The sequence below is a fragment of the Felis catus genome, chromosome A3 (genome assembly GCF_018350175.1).
Source record: "Felis catus isolate Fca126 chromosome A3, F.catus_Fca126_mat1.0, whole genome shotgun sequence".
NCBI classification, from domain to species: Eukaryota; Metazoa; Chordata; class Mammalia; order Carnivora; family Felidae; genus Felis; species Felis catus.
In genome coordinates, this window is record NC_058370.1 from 13,909,424 (window position 1) to 13,931,152 (window position 21,729).

Sequence of the window (21,729 nt, forward strand, 5' to 3'; positions counted from 1 at the left end):
TTCTCAGAACGTAAGGCGCATCATGCTGCGCCATTGTTTCGTCCCTACGCTCATGAGACAGCCATTGGGTGTGGAATGAATGGATCCAAGGCCTTGCAGGTGAAGAGTGGGTGGTGGTGGACGTGTCTGTGTTTAAATGAGATGCTGGGAGAGTAAAAACGGAAAGGACTGAATCGGCGAGGGTGAGGCTGGCCTGGCTCAGATGCGAATCAGCGAACGTGTCATTTATGTCCATCTCTTCGGAGGAGAGTAGCAAGCACGACACCGTCAATGTCGGCCTCTTCCGCAAAGAAGTGTGCGCGCCTTCAGTTCCTTGAAGTGTGTGGGCTGGTTGGTCGGTCTTTCATGGTTTTCTGCTTGTTGCCATCAGGAGAAGAAGTGTTTCTTTGGGATGCGGACAGGGCACCAGTGCCCGTGCGACAACTCATGGCGGCCGGGTCGTGGCCTGGTCGGTGGGGACACAATGGGGATTTTGGCCAAAGGGAGAGCACGCTTCCACCCAAAAGTGGCCTGCGGGGATGCAGATCCATCTGGTGGTATCAGGCCCCACAGGCCCTGATCTGGTTTTTGTTTTTGTTTTTTAAGAGAAGCCAGAAACCTAGGTTGTTATGTGAAGTTTCTCGATTTTATATTTTGGCAGTGAATTAAAATGTTAACAAATGGTATGTAGGCTGAAGAAAGACGGTCTGACCTTTGAGCCAGTTAACCGAAGAGCCGGGGTAAGTAAGCGTATTCTAGGAGGAGGACCACTAAAATGGCATTGGGCCCGGGGACAAGATGCGCTGTGCCCCCCCACACCCACACCCGCTCCCTGTGGGGGCTGGGCCTCCCTGACTGCTTTAAAATATGTGGTCCTGTGTGTCTCTTTCAGATCCTGGCTCCACAGAGAGAACAGCCCAGAAAAGAAAGTTCCCCAGCCCTCCGCATTCTTCCAATGGCCACTCGCCACAGGACACATCAACAAGCCCCATTAAAAAGAAAAAGAAACCCGGCTTACTGAACAATAACAATAAGGAGCAGGTAAAGGGCCGCTGGGAATGGTGTCCACACCAGCAGGACGAAGGCTGTAGTGGGAAGCAGTTCAGCCTTCTGGGGGTTTCTGACAGCCGCTGCTCTTGGCATTTAGCAGGCTGCCTTGCTGCAGCTGTCATTTGCCTAGGACAAGAAGGACAGCCCAAAATGGGTCTGTGTAGCAATTTCTGTTAGCTTTTCAGATCTGTGTTGGGGACAGGGCAGTGACCCAGATGAGATGAAGGATACTGTGCTTTAGGATTTGGGGATTTTCCTTGGATTTTATTTTTGCACTCTAGGGCTGTTTCCCCACGTGGCCTGAGGATTTTTTTCCTGCTAGGCCAGGCTGGTAGGATGGTTCTGAGCTCTGCCTCGGGGTGGTTGCGTGGCTAAGGCAGGCCTCCTCCTGGTCTCAGCTTTCTCATCTGTAAAATAACGGGTTTAGGTCTGTGGTAAGACAGCTGCTGTCTCTGCCCATTGTCCACTCTCCACTTTGGTGATTGGTCACCCCTTGGTCTCATTGCGTGTAGACCCCAGGCGGCACGAGTCTTCTCTAGACCCCAACCTCCTTCTGCAGCCAGGACCTATCAATGAGATAGGAATATCCATGAGCCATCTTGGATCTTGCTTAAGAGACCTAGTTTGAAAATTCTCGAATGCAAGCTAGATATTCTTCTGATTTAACAAAATGAGAGCTGCTTTAGTGGACCCTGGGGTCCAGTCTCCTAGTATTGGAAGAAACAGGATGTCCCAGGGGTTCTGATACCATTTCAGCAGGGATTCCTTGGGATGTATTCATCCATCTTGTGCATTATGGAGTGCTGACGTGGGCCCTGGGGATTGGAGGTTGAATAAGACAAGGTTGTTACTTTCATGGGAAAGAAACCTAGCAACGGTTAAATGCCCAGAACTGGGAGAGGGGTACATTTCTGCGCACTAATCTATTTCCATTCTCAAAATTACATAGCGAAATGCCAGCTCTGCCTTTGCCGTGTGGCTGTGGGCAAGTTAACCTCTTTGTGCCTGCTTTTCTCATCTACCGATGGGAATGAAGGTCCTGCTCCTGGTTGCACAGGGTTGTTGGGATGAACTGAGCCCACTGATGCAAATCATAATAATAAAAATTAAGCCAGGCTCGACACGAAGTGGAATAATCACACAAACCATGTGTGAAATCGAGAAACGACAGCTGTAGAAGTGTTCTAGAACTGGGCTGTTCGGTATGATTGCCACAAGCCGTGTGTGGCCACTGAGCACCTACCTGCAAATGTGACCCAGGGACTGATTTTTTTTTTTTTTTTTTTTTCCTGGGTTGGATAGTGCAAGTCTAATGAGTTGGGGATCCTGTTCAAAGAGAAGAAACAGATGGGTCCTAAGTACATTTTTAGGGAGATTGAGAAAGATACGCCAGTATTGGCAATAATAATCATAAAAGCAGTGTTGACTCACTCCCTGTTGTAAGCGTTTTTCTGTGTTAATGTTTATAATCTTCCTGTGAGAAAGGGCTGTGATTATCTCCCTTCTGCAGATGAAAACATCGAGGTTCAGAGAGGTTAAGTTGTCTCCTCAAGGCCTCTGAGCAAATCAGAAGCTGCATTCGAGCTCAGGTCGGCTGGTCTGGCTTAAAGCAGTGGCGACCATCTCTGTCACCCAGGAGCCATCCCATAGCTGCTGGGAGTGAAGACTGAAAACGAAACCCCAAGGCCACAGATAATCCCCAAACCTTAATTTAGCTAGGAATTGAACTTCCTGGGCAAACCCTCCCTTATCGGATACCAGGACGCCTCAAGGCAGATACTGTCCCCTCTGTGCAGAAAGCCTTCTCCTTCGGCCTCTCTCTGTGTGTGCACACACGCATCATGCTTTTTGAATTCCTACCTGTCTTTTAAGGAACTGGCTCGTAACTCTCTTTCTGGAAGCGGATCAGCTTGGGCAGTCCACACGTTTTCTTCTCTCCCTTCCCCATCCATGTGTACCATTTCTCTTAACACACGAGGCCCGTGAACACAATGTCGGTCCATGTTTCCCTGAGAAATAGCCACAGGGTGGAGGGTCGCATAGGCACAGTGTGTTCTAGACGTAGAAAAGAGGAGACCCCGAGTAGCTGGACATAGGACACGGTGACGCTCCTGAATCATCTGTAATCTTCAGTATTGATAGGAGGGTTTACAGGACTGTTGCACAGAGGAAGTGTCCTGACCCAGAGGTCGGACTCTAGCCTCACTGCATCCGGGAGATTCACTCTGGGACCTCGTCAGTTGCTTTCCTAGCTTTGAGCTTCAGTTACCTTGTAAAATAGGGGTTTGGATTGGGAACATTATAAGGTTGATTGTAGGTTTTTCAGATCTAAAACTCCCTGGAGCCCAACCGTCAGGAGTTGGCCAAAGAGAAACGGGCTTAACTGTAAAGAAATGAAATTCTTGAACCTTGACCCCATAATTCATTCTAGCATATGGTATTTGCATAGTAGCAACAGCCTCCCTCGCGCACAGTCTGTTTTTCCTTAAGGGGAACTTAAATTCCTTAAAAAAAATTCTTCTGGGCACTTTCCCTTTTCTCTTTCTTCATTTTAGAATTTTATGGCATTACAGAATTACGGAATTAAAGGCAAATTGTAGGTCCACGAGTGCTGGGTTTTACCAATAATATAATTTCTTAGTCACCAACATTTGAAGATCATGAGATTTCAAATAACAACTTGTATTTTTGGGTTCTTATAAAAACTCAGAAAAATCCAGCAACAGCTGGAGCGGAGTAGAGCTTGCTCCTTTCGACGCAGGGCCCGTGGGCTGTAGTTTTCCACACTCCCCACCCCTCCCCGCAGCGTGACACCCGACTTGCTTTGCTCATTCCTTCTGCCTCTGGTTCTCTTAAGTGTTCAAGTGCTTTTGGTTTTTGGCACATGTCAAGATTCTTCTCCCCTTCCTCCCTTTTTCTTCTACTTTCTTTTTTGTGTTCAAAAAATAAATCCTCTCTGGCCTTATAGAAACACCCTCCCTGCCCCCATATTTTTCCATTTTTGGTAGAGACCTTTTCTTACCAAGTGGAGATGGGGGTTGAATTTTTAAGGTTGGACCCTGTTTCACTCATTTTTCATGTATTAGGAATTCAGTACTTTTAGGGAGTTGCAAGAGGAACTTTAAAACACACTTCAGTTTTAGGGAAAAAAGTATTTAGGGCTTACAGTTCATTTTTTATGGCTCTTTGGTCCAGTGGTTTTGCCCTGTAGGAACGGTTTGAAAACATGTAGGTGTTTTTTCTACATCCCAAAGCCTGGAAGGATGCTCTGGCATTTTGTGGAAGAAGGTTAGGTTGCCAAACGTCCTGTAGTAGATGGCCCAAGAAATATCTTCCCTCAAATGACATTAGGGCCTTTACTGAAAAATACCATTCTAACTTTCAGTTCTCAGGACATCTGACTTTGAAGACTCCTTTCGGGAGGTTTATTTTTATTTTATTTTTTCCCCATCATTAAAGGATTGAGAAATACTCTGCTAACAGATTGGGTGTATCTTTGATCAACTATGGCAAAGAAACGATGGGGTTCCTCCTCACTGCCCCTGAGCACAGAGTATATACATACCATAAATGGGTGGGCTAGAACTTACTTTCTCGGGCCCACGCATTGTCTTAAGAACTTAAACATACTCCGGAAGTCCCTTGTTGGGCTGGGGCAGTGTATTAATAGTTGGGACTGTGAAGGGGGTTGTAGGCTTGCTGGCTTCTCCCTCAACCCAGGCGGCACTGGGAGAGTGTATCTGCCTCGCTGCCCCGATCACTGGAGCTGTCCTGGGGCTGCTGCTTAAGAGGGGCCAAGTTCTGCCTCTCCCTGTTGTCTCGCCAGCGTCCAGGCTGAATGCCAGTGACATTCCTCACACTCCAGGGCTGGGCAGTTTTTCCTTAGAGCACTGTTTGTGCTTTAAATGCTGAAGAATAAAAGCTGGAACGAGGGCTCTTTTCACTTACATATGTTACCTCTGTGCTCCAGGTAGGGATTCGTGTTTGTGGCCCCTCCACAGGGGCCCCTCCATGGTCCCACATGTACTCTGTGCTCCCACACAGCCGGCGTACCCCTTTTCCGGTTTATGCAGACCAGGTGTCAGCTCACTACAGCCTGTGAGCCGGGTGGGCCCAGAGCCTGTTTTTGTAAATAAAGTTTTATTGGCACGCAGCCACGTTCATTCATTTACATACTGTCTCCGGTTGCTTCTCTGCTACTGTGGCCGGCTTGAGCAGTTGTGCTAGAGAGACATCACATGACCTGCAGAGCCTCAGCTATGAACTGTCTTCACAGAACCCTTTGTAGAAGTTTTTGGTCACTGGTATAAGACTGAGGTGTTCTAGAAGTGAGTTCATGAGCCCGTCTGTTTTCTTGTTAATCAGCCTGTGGAAGAAGCAGGGAAATAACATTTGCTCACACAGCCTGCAGTTATCCTGAAAGAACATAGGTTGCAACCTTGCTAGCAGGCTGGTAACACACCTGATACATAGGGGGAGAAAATCATAACTCCTTTCACCTGGAATGGTTCGCTTTTCCTTTTTTAAATGTTCCATATTTGTTATCAGCCTGTTTGTATGGAGCAGGAAACAGCAGATGAGGCAGGTATCTGATTGAGATCAGCGGCCAGCCCGTTCTCAGCAATACAGCTGCTGCTTGTGGAACGAAGGAATAGCCTGCAGAGCGTTTGGAGCAGCCTGGCACCCCGCCCCGCCCCGAGATTCCCCCCCAGGAACACCCATTCCCAGCCAGTTGTGGGGTGGGGGTGAGGACTTGGGGTGGGGGGAAAGCTCCGCTTCACAAGTGGCCATCCCGGGCTTCTACTAGACAGGAAGGACCTGGGCTGCCAGTTAGGGAGATTAGCTGGCCTTTCGATCCTTCCAGTTTTGTGTAGATTGACTCTTCCTGTCCTATTATTAACTTGCTGAAAGGAAGTCGGGCGCTGAGCTATGGCTTACTGCTATGTGGCAAAAGCCACAAAGGCGTTCTGAAAGACCTCGGGTTGGAAATAGTTCTGCTTGCTTGATATGTGAGGCTTATCTTTCAGTACGAGGATCTTCTCCCCCTCTTCCCACTCCCCACCTACCTCTTCTTTCTTGTCATCCTGCTTCTCCTCCCCTTCCCCCGTCCCCCACCCCCCTTCACCCCTGTCTTCCTGCCCCAAATGCACACAACCATTTCCTAGGCAGATAGCGAACGTTGTACATTGTGGTTCTCAACCAAGGGCCATTTTACCCCCGTGGGACGTTTGGCAATATCTGGAGACCTTTTTGATCCTCACAGTTGTGTGGACGGGGTCCTGGCATCCAGCCACGGATGCTCCCACACATCCTACGGTGCACAGGACAGCTCCATCCCACAAAGAATTTTCTGGCCCGAACGACAGCAGTGAGGGTGCGAGCCCCCGCTGTAGGTGGTGTTCTGCTTGTATGTCCCCTTCTGTGGAGTTCCTGGCTGTTTTCCGATCCGATCCCCCCCCCCCCCCCCACCTCCAGCTCTTTGCATGAAACAGAAGGTATTTTTGAACTACAGAGAATGTTCTGTGAGGGGGTCACTTGGGCATTAGAGTCTCTCCTCACCCGGCATCGTCTTATACAGGGAATCAGGGCGAGAGAGGGAGCTGTGAGACCCCTGATCTGGGCCTGGGGGCCAGAGGAGTTGTTTCAACCTAGTTTTTTCAGCTCTTCGGTAAGAGTAGCTGTGTGTGTCCTGCGTCCCTCTCTGGGTGGTCGTGAGGACAAAATGAATATAGCGTGTATGATAGTATGTTGAGTATGCGGTCTGGAGAGAATATTGTAACGGTGTTATCCTCTGGAAACCCAAGTATAGAGCAGTGCACCAGACCTGGAACCAGGGAAAGAACGGGGCTCAAATATTATGCAATCATCCTTAAAAATCTTAGTTGTTTTCTTAGTAGAAATGAGAGTGGGGAGGCTTAGAAGGATGGATTAAAAAAGATCTGCTAAGGAAGCATCTGGGAGGCTCTTTATCAAGGAGTATAGAAATAGCAGGCATTTTGAGAACGTTAAAACCTCATAATAAAAACCAGGAACAAGACACAACTGCTTGTAATCTTGACAGTTCTGGGAATTATCCTGGGAGGGGGGGAGGGTCTCGGGATAAAATAAGGGCCTCATATAAATTAGGAAAAAAAGAAAAGTAGTATAAAAATATTAGAGATGAATAGACAAAACAGATGTTGCTTAGAGAAGATATTTAAAAAAAAATTTTTTTTAATGTTTATTTACTTTTCAGAGAGAGATGGAGACAGAGTATGAGCAAGGGAGGGTCATAGAGAGAGGGAGACACAGAATCCGAAGCAGGCTCTAGGCTCTGAGCTGTCCGCACAGAGCCCAGCCCGATGCAGGGCTCGAACCCACAAACTGCAAGATCATGACCTGAGCTGAAGTCAGAGGCTCAACCGACTGAGCCACCCAGGCGCCCCGAGAAGATACTATTTTTAATCAATAAACTAAGAACCATTTATTTGCGAGGTCAGGATTGGAAAAATCCAACATCATTTCTATGTACCAACAATAACTACTTAGACAAGAGAGTAGAAAAAATCCCATTCATAGTATCAACAGAAATTAGGCAGCTTTAACCAGCATATGAGATCTTTGTGGAGGAAAACGGTAATGTTTTGCTGACAAGGAGGGAAAGAAGCTCACTGTCAGAGATAGGTGCTGTGGTTGTGGAGATTAGCTATTATCCATAGAAATCGAGGCTCCAAGTGGGTTGAGGATCTTTAAGAAGATCACGTAGGCAGTCACTGGGTCACTTTGATGCTTACCACCAGACTCTCTCGTAGTACTTCTGAAGTACTGTATTTGTTACTAATTTCCAATAGACGTTTTCCCGATAAGTTTCTTCTGAGTGATCTTACATGTTTGGAGTATGTCTTTGCTGGATTCTATAATTTATTATTAGGGAGACATTTCTCGTGTGTTGAGGACATTACCATGTTCAAGAATCATAGCTTCAGGAAGCCTCTGATTGGCTCTGATACTTTATGCATTGTGGGGGGTAGACATAAAAAATGAATGCCCCCCCCCCCTTTTTTTCCTGTGACTTAAATTCAGTTGATCTGTTCTCCAAAAGCCCGTGGAAAGAATCGTAGGGTGAATTGCCACACATTTGTTGGCTTTGTTTAGACTTCCATACCTGTGTTAATAACATTAGTAATGGCAGCAGTGTGTTAAATGCATATGTTGTTATATCGTCTCGTTTAATCCCAACCAGAATTCCGTGAAATTGGGTATTATCATCCCCATTTTACAGATGAGAAAATTGAAGCTGAGAGATGAAGAGATTTGCCCAGGGTCATGCAGCTGGTAGAGCTCAGATTTCCACCTGGGCGTGCCTAGGTCGTAGCCATTGTAACTCTTCTGTTAGGGTAGGCTATTAACTCTGGTCAGACACCAGCTTTTCAATCTATGGCTTCTGCCAATAGAGGAGAGAGGGAGAAAAGGAAAGTATCTTTAGTATCTAACGAGCTGCAAACTGTGTATTGAGTAGAGTAACCCAAGATAGCTTTGTAATGAATGTGTGAAATGCTATGATTTTCTTTTGTTGTTGTTGACGTATTTGTTCAAATTCCTTTTGCGAATGCGCATGTGTTTTGAAACTGAACCTGTCTCTCTTGCCTACATTTCAGTCAGAACTAAGACATGGTCCGTTTTACTATATGAAGCAGCCACTCACCACAGACCCTGTTGATGTTGTACCGCAGGATGGACGGAATGATTTCTACTGCTGGGTTTGTCACCGGGAAGGCCAAGTCCTTTGCTGTGAGCTCTGTCCCCGGGTTTATCACGCTAAGTGTCTGAGACTGACATCGGAACCAGAGGGGACTGGTTTTGTCCTGAATGTGAGGTTAGTTCCTGACGAACGAATGCATTCTCTGCCTCATTTCCTCTCCTTTTTCTTTCTTCCTTTGATTTTAAAAGTTTCAAATCATCCAGATATGGAAAAAAAAAAAAAAAAAGAAATTTCTTGCATTCCCCTTGTTCTATCCTGGTCACCCCCCTTTGGGGACCAGCTTTGGCAGGGGCCTCAGCACTGCGGCTTTTTGGAAAAACAATTGCACTGAGTATTGGTTTTGATTCTTCCTGGGTCTTTGGATCACTCTGGGATCTGGAACCTTCTCCGAATTCTTCCGTAATGAACATTTCAGAAGTTAAGTCCTAAACCGTTAACCGTTCACATGTCTTGAAAAGATCGCATGCGGGGGTCTCCTCATCTTGGACGGCGTCTCCTGCTGCCTCATTGAATCATCGGTGGTAGCCGAGCCCAGAAGACCACTTTTGGTTGCATGCTGCTTATGGCCGTCATCTGATGCTCTCAGGCACGCCACAGCTGTTTCTGCAGTGCCCATTGGGTGCTAGGGATTCGGCAGGGAGCAAAAAGGGGCACGCATTACAAGCTTTTCAGGAGAAGAGGACGAAAACCCAACGAAAGGAATCAAAGAGGAGGAATGGGGAGGAGGGAGGGTGGAGGGCGTTTTCCGTTTCAAGTGAAGAGGCCCGGGAAGGTCTCCCTAAGATTTGAGAATGGCGCGCAGGGAGGGACGAGTGAGCTGCCTTCAGGCAGAGGGTGCTGTGGGCACAGAACCAGAGTAGAAGCCTCGTGAGGAACATGCATCCGGGTCGGAAAGCCGAAATGCTTTTCGTTAACACCATTATTACTGTTCTCCTCAAATCTGAGGTGGCTTCTTTTCTTGGCGACTTGCAGTTACGACGCTTTTTCAAAATGCTGCAAACGATGTCATCTGCAGACTCATTTCATGCAGAGTGTCACTTCGGTTCGAAGGTATATTAGAGCTTGGTCTCAAACAACGAGATCTTTAGGGAGGAGAAAAGGCAAGCTTTATCAATAGTGGTGATACTGCTTTTGTGTTGGGAAAAGAGAAAAATAAATACTTGAAAAGAAATTCGACATCAGATCGATATGATGATGACGTTCTAATGGTGTTCTGTGCCTAAGATTGTGAAAGATGGCGGCAGGCTCCCGTTGGGTCCCTCAAGACGGGGCGACGTGTCGGACGTGCTTTGCTCAGCGATGCCCTCTTGTTGTGGGGCTCCACCTGGTTCTGTTACATTCAGGGTGGGCAGCGGAGCCTTCATCCGTGTCCTTGTGTCTTGACCCACCCTTCCCGATGGCTTAATAATTTTCCAGAAATGAGAGCGGCTTTTGCTGCAGATAGATCTTGATGAATGTGGACTGGAACATGTGGGATTTATTTTGCTGCGTAGAAAGAGCCCAGAGGCAGGGCCAGGCCAGGGTTTGTTCATAGCCAGACTCTTTCTGTTTTCATTGTTGAGGTGATATGTCCCCCATGGCCATAGGATGGCTGCTGGGTTTTTTTTTTTTTTTTTTTTTTTTTTTTTTTTTTTTTTTTAATCACTTGTGTCTAGACAAAAATCCCTCTAAGGGGAGGAGTGTTTTCTCTTTTTAAAGATCAAGCAGAAGGACTTTGCCCTTCAGCCTCCAGCTGACTTGCCCTTGGCCTCGCTCATTGGTCAGGATCAGATCGGTCCTCATGCAGAAAAATCTTGGAAATGCCTCCCTGGCACTTGGAATCTATATTGTGGGAACCAGGCACTGCCGGCCGGGAGAGAGGGATTGGGGATGGAGGACAAGTGAATTTGTTCGCCGTGGATGGTTACCTGGAGACACACAGCAATTCAAACAAACAGGTGTTCTGTGTCTAAGATTTCGGGCCACACGTTTCTTCCAGGGGTGCATTCAGGCTCTGGGAGCTAAGCAGTTAGATGCGTGCGTCACATACCGTTTTCAGCTTCTGAGCAACTCTTCTGTTGCCCTTTTCCTCGACAACCAACCAGACACATCTGAAAGTTCCTTTTGGAGGATCCAGAGATATAAAGGATGAAAACGAAATCAAGATTAATTGGAGAAAACTTTTCTCAGCTCTCCCTACACAGATGGTTAAAGAGTGTTTCCTGACATCATCAGAATTTGCTATTTTCGTTGTTGTTGCTACATAAGGAGTCTGACTCCGGGATATGGTACCAGATTTACATAGCAGAGTCTGGTTTCAGACATTTCTCTGGGCCTCTTCTTTGATGGGAATTTCCCTTTCAAGATGACATTTATTTCCCATGGAGACAGACAACGAGACTGTGCGCCTTGCGTAGTTTGCCTAGAATGTCCTGAGCGGGTTCACATCCGTGGTGACAGAGAATGAAGCCATATTTATATTTAGTTCACTGCCACCCCTTGGATTGTTTCTACGGAGAAGACTGTCCTTTTCCATCAGTGATGTCATTGAGTGTAATGCCTCATCAGTTTCCTGAAAGGTAGCCCAGCACCCTAAGGGGATCAAATTAAGTGACTGATTTCATTGTGTACAGAGATACCCTGGAACGGTCAGTGGTCTTTCCTTTTCACATCCCCTTCTTGAGAACCCACAACCGTAATCGTGAGTTTTCAGGTCCCTGCCTACCTGCATCTTTCTCTGATTAGGTCATCTTCATGCGTGCAAAACCCTTCCCAGATAAGGTCATCAGTGGATTGATGTGCCTCTTAATTTTTATCTACCGATTCAGTGTATGATCGAGTAGATTGGGGTCCTTCTCCAGTGAAACAACCAGTCTTGTTTGGATGGAAAGGATTTTTTTTCTTTTTATATGTGCCGATCGGAACACATAAAAGGGAGGAAAGGGAACTATGTATGGGGATAGTAACTTTTTTCTAACCGGACGTTTGTGTGATTTTGACTTGTAGAAGATTACAGTAGCAGAATGCATCGAGACTCAGAGTAAAGCCATGACAATGCTCACCATTGAACAGCTCTCCTACCTGCTCAAATTTGCCATTCAGAAAATGAAACAGCCAGGGGTAAGAAGAAAGTTCCTCTTGATACAAGCATAAGCGGGAAATAGTGACTTTTGTTATTTTCTGTTAACATTCTGAGTGGTCTCTGCTTTCCAGACACCTGTGCGAACCCTGGGCCTTCTTAGGTGCCCGGTTCAAATGCCTGTTAAATTAAATACGAGGTATGACGACGTTCGGTTAATTCTCTCTGGCGAGCACTCTGTGTCCCCAGGGAGTGTAATCGGGAGATGGCGTACGGTAGAAAGTTGGTGGGGAATTTAAAATTCTGATTGGTTGTGAAGTGAAGCCTCATAGCCATACCCCATCAGGTAAGGAGCTTTTGTGTTTCTTCCCTTGGGAATTAGTAAGATTCCATTTCAACGACAGCGTGCAGTACAGCCGGTTCATTTAGAGTCAAGGTCTGATGATGGAACCTCCAAGTAAAATGCAGCCTGTCAAGAGGTGGAGAATTTGGTTAACTTCTTTCAGTTTTGAAACGGGATTTGAGGTACAGCCCGTGCCCCTTAAAGAAAATCCAGATGGGAAAGCAGGGGTGCCACATTTAGCCGGCACGCCCTGTTTACCAATGCTTCCCTTCCCCAGAGGCCTGGTCACATCATACACACCCACGGTGGTGGTACCTTTTTTTTTTTAATTGTTTTTAATGTTTATTTTTGAGACAGTGTGAGAGGCAAGCAGTGGAAGGGCAGACAGAGGGAGACACAGAATCCGAGGCGGGCTCCAGGCTCCGAGCTGTCAGCCCCGAGCCCGACACGGGGCCTCAACTCACGAACCCTGAGATCATGACCTGAGCTGAAGCTGGACGCTTAACTGACTGAGCCACTCAGGCGCCCCTGGTGTTACTTTTCATGTGACCCTTTTCAGGAGGATGGTGGTAAAATGCCTCGTTCTTAAAAATACGTTGTGCCCATATCATCACCATGTTAGGACATTCTGCGTACAGACGAATCTAGAGAAACTTGAGGGTAGGGTTTTCCTTTTCTGGTTTGCACAAAGGCACCATACGGGCTAGTCGTGACCCTTTGTTAAACTCTCCAGAGTCTGCTTTCTAAGTCAAGTGAATATACAGCCAGGTTGAAACTCAGGGTATTGAGTGTAGCCCCCGTGGCCTCATTTCTTAAAAACAACAACAAACCTCCAAGCTTTTGTTTGGAGATTAGATTCTGAAATTCGATACCATGACAGGAATTCAGAGCGTGCCAATTGGGTGTTGCTAAATTGGGTATCTGTTTGTCTCTTTAACAAAAATCTCTGTCAATGGAAGCAAAAGCCTGGATGGCCTCAGTTTGGAAAGAAAAACAGGTCTTTTTTTTTTTTTTTTAAACTGTACAGTCGTTTTTATGTTGAGTGACAAGGAATTACTTCCTGCTTTTTCGTAGGCTGAATGATATCTGCTGAGGACGGTTTACAAAAAGAATAGATTCATGTGGAGTTCTCAACACTGTAGAATTATAAACCAAAAAGAAAAATCGAAGAAGGCGTTAATTTCTCACATAAATTGTTTGATGTAAAATCAATCAGGGCAGAAAGTTGCTGATGATATTGAAGCGTCTTTTTAACTTGGAATGGCCAGACACTTTCCTTCTGGGCAAAAGAGGGCTCCCATGACAACAAATGGTAGCCCTTCCAGATGCCTTGCTTGAGTGTCATTTTGTGTTTCATTAAATCTTTTAGATATTGACAGATTGATTTTTAAGAGCTTAAGATTTTATTTTTATTTTTATTTTTTAAAAAATATTTTTATTATTGGGGCGCCTGGGTGGCGCAGTCGGTTAGGCGTCCGACTTCAGCCAGGTCACCATCTCGCGGTCCGGGAGTTCGAGCCCCGCGTCAGGCTCTGGGCTGATGGCTCGGAGCCTGGAGCCTGTTTCCGATTCTGTGTCTCCCTCTCTCTCTGCCCCTCCCCCGTTCGTGCTCTGTCTCTCTCTGTCCCAAAAATAAATAAAAACATTGACAAAAAAAATTAAAAAAAAATATTTTTATTATTGAGAGGGAGAGAGACAGAGAGTGAGCAGGAGAGGGGCATAGAGAGAGGGAAACATAGGATTCAAAGCAGGCTCCAGGCTCTGAGCTGTCACAGAGCCTGACGAGGGGTTGGACCTTGTGAACTGTGAGATCATGACCTGAGCTGAAGTTGGAAGCTTAACCGACTGAGCCCGCCAGGTGCCCTGGATTTTAATTTTAAATATATATATATTTTACTTAGAGAGAGAGAGAGAGAGAGAGAGCACGCACATGCATACATGCGTGCATGAGCAGGGGAGAGGCAGAGAATCCCAAGCAGGCTCTGCACTGTCGGCACAGAGCCCGATGGAGGGTTTGAATTCATGCACCAGTGAGATCGTGACTTGAGCCAAAATTAAGAATCGATGCTCAACTGACTGAGCCATCCAGACACCCCAAGATTTTACTTTTAAGTAATTTCTACACCCAGTGTGGGGCTCGAACTTATAACCCCATAGATCAAGAGTCACATACTCCACTGACCAAGCCAGGCAGGCATTTCAAATCTTTTGGATTTTTTTTTTATTAAAAAAAAAAAAAATTTTTTTTTTATTAAAAAAAAAAAATTTTTTTTTTTAAAACGTTTATTTGTTTTTGAGAGACGAGAGAGACAGAGCAGGAGGAGGGTGAGGGGCAGAGAGAGCGGGCGACACAGAATCTGAAACAGGCTCCAGGCTCTGAGCTGTCAGCACAGAGCCCAACACGGGGCTCGAACTCACAGACGGTGAGATCATGACCTGAGCCGAAGTCAGTTGCATAACCAATGGAGTCACCCAGGCGCCCCTCTTTTAGATTTTTAAATATTGGTAACACCACCCATCAACAAACCGCGCCTTGCATTTTGAGCTGATTCACGTAGGGCTTAAGAGAACATGGATCAATGTGAAAAATGTTGACATGGTCCCTGTGTTGTGGGTAATTTGGCTTCTTAACCGGGGAGCAAAATCTCAATGTCTGAATTTTCCCCCCGAGTGTAAAATATCTGTTGGCCCTTTAGGGGGACTTTATTTACTGTGTCATCCCTAGGTGTGACTAGATTTCATTGACAGTCCGTTTTGCAGGATTTTTGCAGGACATTATTAAGCCTTATTCACCATTCACGTTCAAAGTAGCTGATTGTGTGTTCTCTTGTTGATCTTAATAGAAGAGGACAGGACCTGTTAATTTGGGTATATATTGAAAACAAAACAAACAACAAAACCAGAACAGCTCCCATGATGATTGATGACCATTCAGAACTAGAACTTGAACCAGCTTGGTACTCCCTAAGGTCATTCCTGTATGGAAACGCTTAGAACTGTATCGTCTGAAAAGTTGTCTCCATTTGAAAAGTACTTTGTTGCTATTAATACTCTGTCTTCCTCAGTAATGATGGGTTTGTGTGTGTGTGTGTGTGTGTGTGTGTGTGTGTGTGTGTGTGCACCTCTTTGCTTTCTTTTATAGACGGATGCATTCCAGAAGCCTGTTCCATTGGAACAGCATCCCGACTACGCGGAATACATCTTCCATCCTATGGATCTTTGTACATTGGAAAAGGTTGGCCTTCATCAAAGAACCTCACCGTTGTAGCCCCGAATTATCGAGATGCCTAACGACCCTTCCTCACTTCCTGTGCCCCATCTCAAGTTAGATGGTTTCTCTACCTTTCCCCTGCGCCATTTTTATTTGGATGGAAGAACCATTGATCCCATAACTTCTGTAACATTCTTCCAAGGATTGCAGTGGAGTGCCGGATTCTACTGATCAGCTCCAAATGTTACTTCTGCTGGTGATTGCAGCTTTATACCTGAAAAAGTCACACTTCTACGAATTAGTGATTTGCTTGATTTGAGGCCTGCTTACTCCTCTCTCTCTCAGAGGTGCTAATGAGGGCAGAAGGAAGGAGAAAAGAGAAAATGAAGTGTTTGGGAAACCTTCAGATTGCTGATAAAGACGTGACTCCCTAGAACTTATTCTACTGTCTTTAATGCCTGAAGATGTTTTTTAAGAGTTCAGGCTAGAGTTCCATGCCGAAAATTGTTCTTGGAACACTTTAGATTATGCACATCACTCTGGTGCTGATTTTCAAATTTTTGGCCCCAAAATATGGAGAAAGAAAAGCATGGATCCGGAGAAAACATTGTATTGTTTTTATTGCTGACCACTAAATGCTGAGTCAAACCTGTTTTGGAAAGTTGCACACGCCCTTATGGTATTTAGAAAAAGAAGGCATTAAAAAAAGACAGGGTTGGAATCCTAGCTCCATAAATTAGTAGCTTTGGAGCTTTGAATCAGTTCCTTAATATCACCATACCTTAGTATCCCCGTATGTAACATTGGGATGATATCAAATGTGTCATTAAGTTCTCCCATCACAAGGCTCACGTGAGACTATTACAATTAATCATAAACATATAAATATATATAAAACATCCTGGTTTACTGGAAAGGGGGCTGCTGGATAAATGACAGTTGCTTATATAAGAGGCCAAAATTCAAGTTACTGTGATGAATTCAGTGACTTCCTTTTTATAGGATTATAGATCTCAAATATGATAGCATCTTGGGAAATGGGTAAAAGCATTCGTTGATTTGGCAAATGACTGCGAAGGAAATAATGCACGGGGGAGGGGAGAAAGGAAAAAAAATGATGTGGGGACACAGGTGTTAATTGGCTGCAGCTTGGATAGACCCGTGGGTTATTAGACTCCTTGGCTTTTTCTCCCCAGAATGCTAAAAAGAAAATGTATGGCTGTACAGAAGCTTTCCTGGCCGACGCAAAGTGGATTTTGCACAACTGCATCATTTATAATGGAGGTGAGTGGCTCAGATGGCTCCTACAGAAGAGCGTGTCATGCCCGTTCTCCCACCTTTCCTGAAAAGTCTTGCTTTTTTTTTCTCGTGTGCCAGGGCCAGTAACTGAGAACATTTGTGTACAGATTGCTAATATTTATCAGTAGGGGATGGTGGGGACTCTGCATTTTAAGATAATGACTTGATGATCCACTTCCCCTGTACCAGCAAATCCACCCTCCTCCGTGTTTTCTGTCCTCATAGAGTAGTTTTACATAGTCTAGAATTTTATATAAATGGAGTCCTAGTGCATTCTTCTGTGTCTGGATAATTTCATGCAGTGTAGCTTTTTTTGGGGGGGCGGGGTGGCTAATGCATGTTTGTCTCCGTGGTTTTGTTCCTTTTTATTGCTGTGAGTGGTTTTTCGTGGTATCCACCTACAATTTATTGATCCATTCCCTTTGTCGATACTGAAGGATATTGGAGTTGTTTTCCGCTTTGGGCTGTTAGGAATAAAACCGCCGGGAACATTCTTGTGCAAGTCTTTGTGTGGATACGCATTTTCGTTTCTCATGGGTAAATATCTAGGTGTGGTAGGGCTGCTCCGTAGGTTTATATTTCAGTTTACGAGGCATTTTGGCAAACTTTCTGCAAAGCGGCTGTATCCTTTTACACTCTTTTAGCCACGTGTGGGAGAGTCTTAGTTGTTCCCCATTTCCAGCACTTGGTATTGTCTGTCTTTTTAAGTTTAACCATTCTTGAAGGTATGAGCGGTTATGGTGGTGGTCATTTGCCTTTCCCTTATGACTAACGGTATCGTGTACCTTTTCATGTGTTTATTAGTCATCTGTATATCTCTTTTGGTAAAATATGTATTTAGATCTTTGGCCAATTTCAAAAACTGGGTGGTCTGTGTTTTTATTATTGCATTTTAGGAGGTCTTTGTATTCTGGATAAAGTTGTGTCCGTTGCGTTTTTGTGGATTGAATCTTCTGGACAGAATGGAAGAGAATTTCCATTAAAATCTCCTCTTGTGGCACCCTTCAACATGTTGCCCTACCTTCTCCCACAGTCCTCTCTGTCTACCCTCTGGCCACATAGAGCTCTCCGTGTCCTGCTCCATTCTGTTCCTCTTGTTCTCTGCCAGAACACTGCCTTGATGACTTTCTCATGTCCTTCAGTGTCAGCCTGTCAGTTCTCTGAGCTGCCTTCCCTTGTGACCCAGAAGGTGCTGTTGTTAGGAGATCTCACAGGACCTGTGCTTCCCCATGGTAGCGTTTATCACACTTCCTGGATGGTGTTATTTTTATTCGTTTGAGTTCCTCACCAGGATGTAAGATCTTCTCTCTCTCTCTCTCTCTCTTTTTTTTTTAAGGATGTAAGATCTTTAAGAGCAGAAGCCCTGCCTTCTTCCTGTATAGTCCTAGTGTAGATGGTTAGCTCATGTGTAAGGGAAGATGTATGAGTGGGTGGATGGCTGTTAAAAGCACGTGTTTTACATTATTAGCTCAGGAGCAGGGCCAGACGTGTGGGGAGGGGAGAAAGAGGCAAAGGGGCACTTGGTTGAAAATCCGTGTAAAGATTATTAACTCAAATATATAGAAAGGCTAGGTAAGATCGTATAAACAAGTGGATGAGATTAGGTGGCAAAAAATGGCACAAGCCAGGTTGGCCATTGGCCAGGCCGAGAGTAGAGACTAGAGAGTGGGCACTCCTTTCTGGTCTGAGGGGGTCACCGCTGGACAGAGTTATCAGATCTTGTGAGTTTTTAAAGCAAGCCAGAAATCGAGGAGTGTGTGTGTGTAACATCCTTTTGTCAACGAGTTTATGTTTTCTGAAAACACCGTAATGTTTGAAGAAAGCACAGTTTGTTTGTTTGTTTGTTTGTTTTTTGCCATCCTGTCTTCTGGTTTAGCGAAGGTGAGGGATTTAGAGTTAGATCTGGGGCAGATTTTCAACTCATTAGCCAAGTAGTCCCGTGTAAACAACGACTCCTGAGCCTTGACATACTTATTAATGAAATGGGAACGTTCATACCTGCTTCCTGAGTTAATAAGAAAATGTATTTTGAGGCACGAGACGTAGCAGAGCTACTCATTTAATTATTTTCTCTCCTCTGTTGCCCTTCATGGGCTGGAGTCTGGAACAATGGGTGAATAAGGCTCCTTTCCACTAATTGGAGCCTTTTGAATATAAAAGCATCTTCCACATGTTCATCTGTGAACTGTAGGAATCCCACACAAATTGCTCAGTTTCAGAGGTAACATTGAGGCACCAAAGACTGGTCAGTGTTTCTGGGTAAAGTCACATAAGTTAAACTGATATTAGGAGCCAGAATCCTGTGTTTTAGCCTTTAAAAGCTTAATCCTGGGGGAAAGCAAGTTGAAAGGTTGTTAGGGGAAGTGTACTCCCAAAGCTTCGTGTTACAAACGTGTTTCCATTTGAATTAATCATTATTTTCTTATTCCCTTAGGAAATCACAAATTGACCCAGATAGCGAAAGTAGTCATCAAAATCTGTGAGCATGAGGTATGTGTTTCTCACTGTCCTGTTTTAAACGCACCCAGAGTGAGGGGCTGGCGTGGCTGATTTCCATTTGCAGAATCTCTTAGTGGGTAACGGTCGCTATTTTGGAATTTGTTGAGGCATAGACGGTGTCCCCGTAAAAGTGACAAAGAGGGGATCACCCCCACCCCATATGCCGGAAATCAGTGCTATCTTAGCCATGATCTTCAAGAGGTGCAAATGACCTTTTATTATTCAGGGTTGCGTCATGGTCAGGAACGAGGTATCTTGAGTTGTTTTCTTGGTTGCATAGATGGGGTTCTTAATTTCTTCACCCCATAGTCTGAGGCGTTGGGCCAGGCCCCTTTTAGGCTTCTTGTGGAAGATGTTTGGGTTTCAATGGAATTTGGGGGAAAGGTTTTGACTGTTTCTCAAGGAGTGGCCTGCAGAGTCCTAGAAGTCAGTTCCTCTTAGAAATACCCATGGTTTTGATGGTGTGGAAGAAGTGAACCTCCTGGGCCTACCCTGAGGCCCCAGTGGTTGTGGGATAGTCAGGGAGCAGAATTTACTAGACCCCAGTGTAAGAGTTGAGAAACTGAGCTATAGCGGATTTCAGCCTCTTGTGCACTTCACTCATTCATTCATTTGTAAGGGAAACATTTGGATACCTTAGGATACTGCCATTTTTGCATATCTTCATTAAATTTTTAAATGTTTATTTAATTTTGAGAGATAGAGACAAAGCACGAGTTGGGGAGGGGCAGAGAGAGAAAGAAAGGGAGACACAGAATCTGAGGCAGGCTCCAGGCTCTAGGCTCTGAGCTGTCGGCACAGAGCCTGATGTGGGGCTTGAACCCACAGGCTGTGAGATCATGACCCAAGCCGAACGAAGTTGTACACTTAACCAACTGAGCCACCCAGGTGCCCCTTACTTATTGAATTTTTTTAAAATGTATTTTTGGGGGAGAGAGAGAGAGAGAGAGAGAGAGAGAGAGAGAGAGAGAGCGCGCACGCAAGCATGAATGGGGGAGGGGCAGAGAAAGAGGGAGACACAGAATTTGTTCCAGGCTCTGAGCTGTGAACACAGAGCCCGATGTGGGGCTTGAAGTAATGGACAGTGAAGTTATAACCTGAGTTGAAGTCGAGGCTTGACCAGCTGAACCACCCAGGCACCCTTCTACATATATATATTTTTGTTATTTAAAAAAAAAAAATTTTTTTTTAATGTTGATTTTTTTTTTTAATTTTTTTTTCAACATTTATTTATTTTTGGGACAGAGAGAGACAGAGCATGAACGGGGGAGGGGCAGAGAGAGAGGGAGACACAGAATCGGAAACAGGCTCCAGGCTCCAAGCCATCAGCCCAGAGCCTGACACGGGGCTCGAACTCACGGACCACGAGATCTTGACCTGGCCGAAGTCGGACGCTTAACCGACTGCACCACCCAGGCGCCCCGATGTTGATTTATTTTTGAGGGAGAGAGAGAGAGAGAGAGAGAGAGATAGAGCACATATGGGGAGGGGCAGAGAGAGAAGGAGACAGAATCCAAAGCAAGCTCCAGGCTCTGAACTGTCAGCACAGAGCCTGATGTGGGGCTCGAACTCACGAACTGCGTGATCATGCCCTGAGCTGAAGTTGGACGCTTAACCAACTGAACCACTCAGGTGCCCTACATATTTTTTTTAATTAGAAAAAAATTTACTTATTTTGAGGGAGAGAGTGATTGTTCACGGAAGGGGCAGAGAGAGAGGGAGGTAGAGAATCCCAAGCGGGCTCCATACCATCACGGTGCAGAACCAGATGTGCGGCTTGAACTCACGAACCACCAGGTCATGATCTGAGCCGAAATCAAGAGTCGGTTGTCTAACCGGCTGAGCCATCCAGGCGCCCCTTTTTCTAAATGTTTTTGTAGAGAGAGTTTTATAATCAATATTTTCACTTAAGAGTGTTTTCCCGGATAGTTAAATACACAGGAAGAACAGAATTTTTCATGGCTTTTACGATGATTTTCTTAGTATAATTGTTAGGAAGGCATCTACGAGGTCTGAGACTATACACATAGCAAAGGCTTTATGTAGGTATTTCCTGATTGATTTCTAGAAAAGTTGTAGCAACATGTATAACAACCTGGGTAGTTTTTCTGTGTCCTTTCCAGTTTTGGAAGTTATAATTCAAAAAACACGTGTATCTATGTTTTCCCTACAAGATGGCATCTCACTGTGATTTTGGTTTGCATCGTTGTTTTTTTTTTTTTTTTTTACATGTTTATTTATTTTTGATAGAGACAGAGCACAAGTGGGGGAGGGGCAGTGAGAGAAGGAGACACAGAATCTGAAGCGGGCTCCAGGCTCCAAGCTGTCAGCATAGAGCCCGACGTGGGGCTTGAACTCACAAACCGTGAGATCATGACCTGAACTGAAGTCGGACACTTAACCGACTGAGCCACCCAGGCGCCCCCCCCCCTTTTTTTAATAAAGATTTTATTTATTTTTGAGAGATAGTGTGAATAGAGGAGGGGCCGAAAGAGTGGGAGACACAGAATCTGAAGCAGGCTCTGAGCTCTAACCTGTCAACACAGAGC

At 45.3% G+C, this 21,729-nt stretch overlaps 1 protein-coding gene across 1 annotated transcript in view; it reads left to right on the forward strand.

Annotated features, from left to right (window-relative positions):
* Nucleotides 1-21,729, forward strand: part of ZMYND8 (zinc finger MYND-type containing 8) — a 125,509-nt gene that overhangs the window by 36,573 nt on the left and 67,207 nt on the right. Inside the window, 7 exon segments of the mRNA XM_011280734.4 lie at nucleotides 872-1,020; nucleotides 8,667-8,853; nucleotides 8,856-8,884; nucleotides 11,756-11,869; nucleotides 15,314-15,406; nucleotides 16,579-16,666; nucleotides 19,116-19,171. Coding sequence (XP_011279036.2) covers nucleotides 872-1,020; nucleotides 8,667-8,853; nucleotides 8,856-8,884; nucleotides 11,756-11,869; nucleotides 15,314-15,406; nucleotides 16,579-16,666; nucleotides 19,116-19,171 — 716 coding nt within the window.